Source organism: Tachypleus tridentatus, chromosome 12 (assembly GCF_004210375.1).
Source record: "Tachypleus tridentatus isolate NWPU-2018 chromosome 12, ASM421037v1, whole genome shotgun sequence".
Lineage (NCBI taxonomy): Eukaryota > Metazoa > Arthropoda > Merostomata > Xiphosura > Limulidae > Tachypleus > Tachypleus tridentatus.
The window spans coordinates 126947651-126957058 of record NC_134836.1 but is presented as its reverse complement, the minus strand read 5'-3'; the positions used below and the strand labels follow the sequence as shown (position 1 = coordinate 126957058).

At 32.1% G+C, this 9408-nt stretch overlaps 1 protein-coding gene across 1 annotated transcript; it reads left to right on the top strand.

The window, feature by feature from the left end:
• The first annotated feature begins 1625 nt into the window (after positions 1-1625).
• Positions 1626-9134, top strand: LOC143234639 (uncharacterized). Its single transcript, XM_076472130.1, has 4 exons — positions 1626-3567; positions 5081-5139; positions 6134-6230; positions 8057-9134. Exons 1-4 carry the CDS (start codon positions 1626-1628, stop codon positions 8254-8256), a joined length of 2298 nt encoding a protein of 765 aa, XP_076328245.1. The 3' UTR covers positions 8257-9134.
• The last annotated feature ends 274 nt before the right edge of the window (positions 9135-9408 follow it).

Sequence of the window (9408 nt, the reverse complement as noted above, 5' to 3'; positions counted from 1 at the left end):
TTTGGTAAAAGACTGTATAGTAGTGTGTCAGAGAATAAATATAGATGGAATTAAAAGTATAAATGAAGACAAATGGATTTCAAACAGTCAAGTTGAGAATGGACTTGTCACCAAGATGTATGATGCTACTCCTATGACAGCACAGAGCGAGAATGTTCCTCATTTAAAGAAGGACTGTTTGGATGAAACTCCTGTTTCTCTTTGTACCCAGGTTGATTCTTCAGATAAAACACACATCCATCCTTTTGTCCAGATTGACTCTTCGAATGAAAAACCCATCTCTCTTTGGCCACAAAATGATTCCTCAGATAAAACACGCATCCCTCCTTATCCACAAATTGACTCTTCAAATAAAACATGCACCTGTCCTTGTTTACAATCTGATTATTTGTCTAAAATTCATACAACTACTGTTAGTGAACAGAATGATTTAAATGGAAAACATACTATATGTTACCCACTTAAAGATTTGGTAAATTCAAAAAAGCAGGAAAGTTTATGGTGGAAAGAAAGTTGTGTAAATTTAGAGTTATCTGTAATAGATGAAAACCTACAGGTAACTGTACTGTCTATTAAACCACAACTTTTGAATAAGGAAACATATATAAAGGGACAAAGCTCTACAGCTACTGGTAGTGAAACTGTGCCACATTACAAACAATCCTGGAAAAACAGTTTTTTAGATCTTGAGTTTAAAAATTCCAGAGAAAGAAAGTTTATCACTCCTCTGCTTCCAGAAAAATTGGATGAAGCCAGATCCATGATGTCTGACTGTAAGGGAAAAGCTCTTTCACAAAGTGTAGATATATCAGGAAACTCTTCTGAAGCAAAGTTTTTAAAAAGGAATTGTGAAGAAATTAATCTGGCTAAGGAGCACTCAAGAACCACAGTAATGAACAAGCTGATAAAATATCCTAAAACTGCTGTTTTAGATCAAGTTAAAGGTTTTACAAAACCAGTACAACAAAGTAATCCCTTGGTTACAGAAAGACCAGAAGAATCTTCAAAGATTAAACTCCCAGTAACAGCTGTAGATGAAAAAGTACAACACAAAAAGACCTTTAATGTTGACACCATTGAAGAAGGCTTAACATTATCACAGAGCTTACTGGTAAATTTTAAAGAACCTGATCAGAAGTCCTGTTTGGTTTGTACCAAAAACCCAGGAGGTCAAGGCCTGTCCCAAGTTTGTAAAAGTTCTTCAAAATCCTTCTCACAAGAATTTGCAAATGAATATGTACCTGAAGATAGTTTATCTGTTCATCAGGAAAGTTCTGATAAAGCAGGTCAGAGTTCAAGTGACAATGAAAGACAGCACCTTCGGGTGAAAATAAGTCCCCAAAACAGATGGCTTTGATCAGACTTCTGGATTCAATAGTGATTCAACATGTTCTGTCGATGAACTTTATTGTGATAGTAATTCCCAGGCTGCCAAAACAAGTTGTATCAGTTCAAACAAAAGTAACTGCAGTAAGATATTTTTATCTGAAAAGAAAGACGTGTCTGAAGTTAATGGTCACAAGATATCTCAAAGTAGCAGCACTGCTGTTAAAGATATCTATGAATGTATCCTAATATCTCAAGACAATAAAAATGATAAACAGATACCTCCAGTCAATGATGGTATGGAGGAAGGTGGCAATCATGTTTCAAAACATTTAGATGAATGTGGTGGTGCTAATGATGCAAGGTACCAGTCCAGTGATGACCGGATCACAGGTGAAGATGTACCTCAAATAAAGAATTATTCTAAATTGTACAATAATGTTCTTGGTAATCATAGTCTATTAAGTTTACCAAAGGACAGTCAAACCTCTTTAAACCAAATAGATGATGATCAAATGTATCAAGCCAGGAATGATCAGATGTCCAAAAACTGGGATTGTGAGATCAGTGGGATCAAAAATAACCAACGTTCCCAAAACCAGGTCAATGACGTTTTGAAATCCCAGGTCAGTGATGATGAAGGTGATGATCCATATGTGCTGTTAGACTATCAGAGAACGTCCTCAACTGGAGACAGTGAAATGATTCCACGTGCGTATAATCATTCCCTTAACATTTCATTTGATGAATGTAGCTTTCCAATTTGTGAAGATATTAAAAGCCTGGAGAGTACAAATGTTTTATCACAAATACAAGAGAAAACACTTTCAATAAAATGCTTAGAAAAACTGGGTGATAAGTCTAAAAATTATTTATATAATTCTAGCCAGCAAAACTTTGATCACACAGATGTTGAACGGAACACGGAAATATCAGGAAAAAATCATAACAGTAAATATCTAGACGACACAAACATGTACAGTGACACAGAATTTTTTGAAGAAAATCCAATTTATAGTGAAAGGAATACCAATAAGCCTCTCTTGAGTTGTACAAGTCCTATTCATAACGAGCGGAATGATGTACATAGCAATCAAACCTGTGTATCACCACTAGAAGTACTTGAGTGTTGCAGTTATAGAAGTCCAAAAACAATGGAAAACAATGTTAGTAGCAAAAATGTTGTGGATGGTAAAGAGAGTGTAAAAAGTAAGGTCAGTATTTGCCCCAACATGGTGGATCTCAATGAATGTTGTGAAGAAAAACAGTTTCTGCATTCTACTTTGAAAGTAAAGGAAACAGAAAAGTGTATCTCACATAATGTGTCTGATAGTAAACATGGTGATGATAAGTCACAGCTCTCTCAAGAGCTTGTTTGTGACGATGATGTCTCCTCAGATGCAGACTGGTTGTTTGCAGAAGAATTAGTTGCTCCACTAAAAGCATTAGGAAATATTTTGAAGAAATCGCAAGAGAGGCATTCATTTGAACACAAAGACACAAAAGTATCTGAGAATTCTAAAAACTGTCTTGGACCCAGAAGTGAACTTCGTACTGAAGGCATTCGTAACGCGTCCAAGATTATTTTTCGAAGGAAGAGATTGTTCTCTTCTTCAAGAAGCAACAGCCAGATGACTCACGGAGTCAGCCCATCACCACGGTGCATTTTGAGAGATCAAGACACACAACAGGGAAACAACTTAAGTTACCACGAGGAAACTTCTGGTAATCAACATGTTAATAAAAATGTACTTCACAGTCAGAAACATAAACACAAGTTTACGAGAGTAAAACATTTCCAAAAAATAAGAAAAATATTTGATTCCTCTGACTCGGAAGAAAATGATCATTGCCCAAGTAAGATGATGAAAAAACATGAACTTTTGTGGGATCAATCTGTTGAAGAGGATTGTGATATCTTCCAATCATTAGATGAACCCATCAGTCAGGAGTTGAGCAGTTGTACTAGTAAATATATTCATGACCAGAAGGGTCACCTGGACAAGTATTCAATTTGGCAGTATGAAGAAGAGCCTGATTTAGAATTTAACAATTTAGATGATGAAACTTGTGAAGAACCACCAACATGCTCAGGTCCTATTACTATTTTGTCAGAGGAAAGCCAGACTTCTGGAAATGAAGGTGATAATTCAGAAGCAATGAACCGAGTGATAGCTAATGTCCAGGCAGACCTGAATTGTAACCAAACCAGTCACAGTTTCAAGAACTTGCCAGAGCCACGTATGTAGCAACGTAATATATTTTAATTTAGTTTTTTTAACTTCTAACTCTGTTTTCTGTCAAATTTGTTGAATGCAACTAGAAAGAATTTATAAATATGTGAGACTGAGGCCTGCTAATGTGACAATGCAATTATGTACTAAGATAGAGAATTCCTGTAATATAAGCTTGAAATGAAAATAAAAAGATATTTAACAGTAACTATTAAAACATTTCAGTAAAATCATATTTTGATTTAAAGTGTTTTTTAATAATGTAATAGTTGCTGTATGGATAATAGCTTCTTGCAGAATAGCTCAAATGAAATGTTCTTGTATTAGATTAGTGAAAATGTCTTAAAGTTGATATATACTTGTGACATAATTTAGCATATAAACATCTCTTCAGAATTTCTAAATCCAGTTAAGGTTCCATTTGAACTGAAAAAGAAATAAATATAAATTTAATTACTGCTGTAATTTTAGGTGTATTTAGGTTTCAATTATACATGTATTTATAGTGACAATCCAATAAATTATCTGATAGTAGACATGTTTTGTTTTGTTTTAAATTTAATGATAATTGAATAACCTGAAACATACCCTTCATATGTACATCATATAAGTGTGTAAGAAAATTTGTGAATGTTAATTGTTGTGATAAAATTCTTCTTACCAAATAAATCTAATCTATATTCAGAACTTAGATTTTTGTCCAACCTAATTGTGTTTGTATATCTTGATTCCCTTAAAACAATAAAAAAGTCCAGAAATATTTTCCACTTTTGTATTCATTAAGTAACATGTAAAGTACTGAACTTGTATTCATTAAGTAACATGTAAAGTACTGAACTTGTATTCATTAATTAACGTGTAAAGTACTGAATTTGTATTCATTAAGTAACGTGTAAAGTGCTGAATTTCTATTCATTAAGTAACGTGTAAAGTACTGAATTTGTATTCATTAAGTAACGTGTAAAGTACTCAATTTGTATTCATTAAGTAACGTGTAAAGTACTGAATTTGTATTCATTAAGTAACGTTTAAAGTACTGAATTTGTATTCATTAAGTAACGTGTAAAGTACTGAATTTGTATTCATTAAGTAACGTTTAAAGTACTGAATTTGTATTCATTAAGTAACATGTAAAGTACTGAATTTGTATTCATTAAGTAACATGTAAAGTACTGAATTTGTATTCATTAAGTAACGTATAAAGTACTGAATTTGTATTCATTAAGTAACGTGTAAAGTACTGAATTTGTATTCATTAAGTAACGTGTAAGGTACTGAATTTGTATTCATTAAGTAACATGTAAAGTACTGAATTTGTATTCATTAAGTAGCATGTAAAGTACTGAATTTATATTCAATAAGTAACATATAAAGTACCAAGTTTAATAACACCCTTTTACAAACTCTGTACACTTTTAACATTTAGACTGGATAAGAGTTATTAATATTGACATAATCCCTAATAACAGTTTAAAATCATGAGATACATGGTAATATAATATTTACACTTTGTTTTTCAGCTGCATCCAGGGAAGAGCCAGCAAGCTTAAGTGGTTTGTCAGGAACAATTAATATTCAGGTTTGAGCATTGTTTTTTCTTACATTGATTTTCACAAATTTTACACAGCATGTTTTCGTGTGAAATGGTGAGAATTACTAATGCATAGAACACAAAAGTCATGTGCACATAAAATATAATTATTAAGCCAGATTTTTATAGAATGGAATCATTAAATTAGGTCTTTAGAAGTTATTACTAGCTGTCATAAGAATAAATATGTTAATGCCAACTTTAAATTTACTTAATGTACGCATACACTAATCTGTGTTTTGTGTACATGTAAGACATTATGGGTGTGGTATTCAAGAATGTACTGGATGTTTCTTTTGTCTTTATAGTTTATGGCCAGGTGGGTTAAGGCATTCGACTCGTAATCTGAGGGTCATGGGTTTGAATGCCCGTCGCATCAAACATGCTCGCCCTTTCAGCTGTGGGGTCGTTATAATGTGATGGGCAATACCACTATTCGTTGGTAAAAGAGTAGCCCAAGAGTTGGCGGTGATGACTAGATGTCTTCCTTGTAGTCTCACACTGCTAAATTAGGGACAGTTAGCACAGATAGCCCTCGAGTAGCTTTGCGTTAACTTCAAAAACAAACTTTTAGGTAAGTGAACTGTTCATTTGTATGCATTATTAGAAGGTATGTTAAACATATAGAGGGTTGGTTCTGAAATCTGGATAAACTTATTTTGCCAAAGATACTTATTGTTTTGGATCATTCTTTTTAGTGCCTCGTGTTTTCTCACGGAAAAGATTGTTCTAAGTTGAATACACTATGTAAAGGACAGTGGTGATCCTGTCCAGTGGCAAAGCATATGATGCCTTGAGAACACTACTTGATGGATTCAAGAATACCACAAACTACGTAGTACTTCCACTATTTGCAACATATAAAGATTTGCTATGACTATACTTTAAGATCATGTGGATCATGCTTTGTTTTATTTATCTTATGAGGATTTTGTTTCCATGTTCATCTTTAAGTATTATTTTAACCCTTGACTTTCTCTAGGCTCAAAATAAGATGAAAAAAGAGATTGAACAGATGTACAAAAAAATCATGGTTTTGGAAGCTCGACTCTTGAAGCCCTCAAAGAACAATAATGAAGGTAACAAAAACACTGAGTGAGCCAAAGATATATGATGTGATTTTAGTGATTTAAAAATAAAAGTGGATAGGAACTGGTGGAATTAATAATACTTGTACTGGGATTGTGTGATATTTAGCTTTAATTTTTGTATGTATGTATCCACTAATAACGTGTCTAACACATGTTGATATTTTACTGTGAAACAATGTGGTTCTCTTAATATTGTTTTTTGAAACTGTGAGGGAAGAGTTGTTTCAAGAAGTTAAAATATTTTTTGTATGAAAATTGCTGTGTAAGAGAAAACTGAATTTATGTTAAAATGACAAATGTTTCCTTTATTAACTCAAGCAGTGCTCTGCCTGGGAAATAATTATATTTTAATAAATAATTTGTATTATGTTCCATACTTCTTAGAAGGTTAATATATAAATTAGAAGGGGAAGAGGGTAAATGTCACAGTTATCAAAGAAGGAGACAAGGAAGATGTTAAGGATTTTCAACATTATTTCCTTATAAAATTATGAAGTTAAAACTTAAGACTATGTGAAATATGACATGCATGGTCATGTGATGTACCACACCACACTGCATGAATTGTCTTTTGTTTAATTAATTCCTTCTAACTGACGAGTTTCATGACATTGTGTCTATTGGTTTCCCAAATATTTAGCAGACTTAATACAACATTTATTGGTTTTTTCATAACATAAATATTCGTTTTCTTAAAATACGTTTTACGTATCAGGACTATGAAAAGAACTGTAAGTTTTTCAGGCCATCTTCACAGTAAATTTGTTGTTATTTTAACCTCTACAGCTTCTTATATTTCTAGGTGTATTCCAGCAAAGTTTACTTTAGGTTTGTTAATAGAAGCAATCATAGAATATTTATTAATTGTTTTGGTGGACCAGTGTAATGTTAGTAAGTGGAAGGAAACACTGATTCAGAGAGTTGGTAAACTAGGCTCTCATTTTCAAGGAATATAATTTTATTATATCACACATTTTGTTGTTTAGATTTGCCATATTCATCTTTTTTTGTTGTTTAGACTTGCTGTGTTTGTCATGTTTTGTTGTTTAAAAGACGAAGTAGTAATTAGTTTTGCTCTTTAAAACCAGATTTGTAGAAAGTTTACGTACGATGCACGTATCTTTAGTGTCAAGGGGTTAGACTTTATTTGATTCAAGTTACTATACTGTTGTTTGATATTTTTTATTGTCATGTTTCTTTACCAAGTTCTATATTTTATTACTTCCTTGTTCAGTTTTCAAACATGTTTTATATAAACTTTGTTGGATTTATTTTTAATGTGAACAGAATATTCCAAAATAGATGAATTTCTCTTGGTTCCTCAGGATAACTCTCCCTCAGTCTGAACTTTGAACAGCAGTTGACCAATCACTGTAAGAATGGGCTTATGGACACACACTTCTTACAAACTTGATTATCTCAACTTCATCTTAATGGATATTTCATAAATTAATAGATATTTTTAATTTATTGAATAAATCACTACTAGATATACCACACAGACAGTTGGATGTAGGGTGAAGGGTAGTGTATGCATAAGTGTGGTACTGTGAGTGTTTTATTAAAGCTGGGTTGGGATAGAATACATGTGGTACCGTCATGGTTTTTAAATTTTAGCTGTAAATAATGTCAAGTTGATACTTCAAAGTAACTCAAATTGTTATATCACATTCTTCGACCATCTTTGATGTTGAATTATGGCTTTGTATAAAGGTCTAAGTTATTTCTTTACATATAACATTTCTTTACTTATAACATTTGGTGTTTCAATTCCACAGGAAAAAATAATGAAAATATTTCGTTTTTTGTTTCAGATTTTAATCAAAAGGCAATTTCAAATAACCTCAGAGCCAAAAACCAAACTTTTGTATGTAGTCAACAAAACTTATCTTACTCTCAGAAGACTAGAAGACATACTGATGATCAGAGGTTGGCTCTGAAGAACTTTGGAACCAAGGAAAACGTCTGTGCAGATTTTACTGGAAGAGGTAACCAAGTCAGCAACAAACGTTAAGAAAGCAAAGACAGTGTCAAAACTCATGGCCACAGTTTTAAAGATGAGGTGCAGAGTAACTATTGGCAAGTGAATGTTCTTAACAGCCATAATAAGGATGGTAGAGAAATAATTTATTGTAACACGAGGAGGTGTAGAAAATTTTGTGAATGCAACGTAGTATCTTACGTAAACAAAACTGGTTGTAAACAACATTTTCGTCAGGATGTGAAGTTGGAGAACTGATGATAAGTTCAACACAGTCTCAAACCCCACCAAAATCAAGTTAGTTAAGCACAAGAAGAAGATATCTGTCAAAAGTGTTAGAAGAATACTTGGTTAGATTCTGAGTCAATGAGATTGGAGTTAGATTATTATAAATGTGTTGACATTAATAAGGAAAGTATTACCGTATGTTAAACCTGAGACAATAGTTATCTAATCTACAGCATTAAAATATAGTAGTAATATGAAACAAATGGTATAAAGAACGTTAATTAAACCAATAACTTCTATTAAGAAATAACGAAGACAATATGTAGATAGATTTAATTTTGTTTGATAGAGAATAAAAAGATTTGTTTTGATTAATATGCAGTAATAATATTAATTTTTAGAATCATAATGTTTAAAATATTGAAATAATAAAGAAACTTATTTGAATTTGAAGAAGTCAAATATTACTAGTTAGTTTTGTCCTGAACTTGTACATGATTGATTATCATATAATAATCCCAAAGCCTTTATATATTTAACGTGTGTAAATAAAAATAAAGGTTGGTTATTTGTGATTGCTTTAAAATTTTATTCATGGTTTTCAACTTTAAAAATTAAAAAGTTAAACATATTCCCAGACGTTTTGTTTTTCATTGAAAATTAAAAATGAATCATGTTGAAAATATACTGTTGAGTGTTTACTTTAAATATGTTTTGGGAGTGTTTTAAAACTTTTAAACTGTATATAACACATCTACAAGTGTTGGTAACTAACACATGCGTACTGTGGTGTTTTAAAGTACAAAGGGACGTAAACTGTATATAACACATCTACAAGTGTTGGTAACTAACACATGCGTACTGTGGTGTTTTAAAGTACAAAGAGACGTAAACTGTATATAACACATCTACAAGTGTTGGTAACTAACACATGCGTACTGTGGTGTTTTAAAGTAC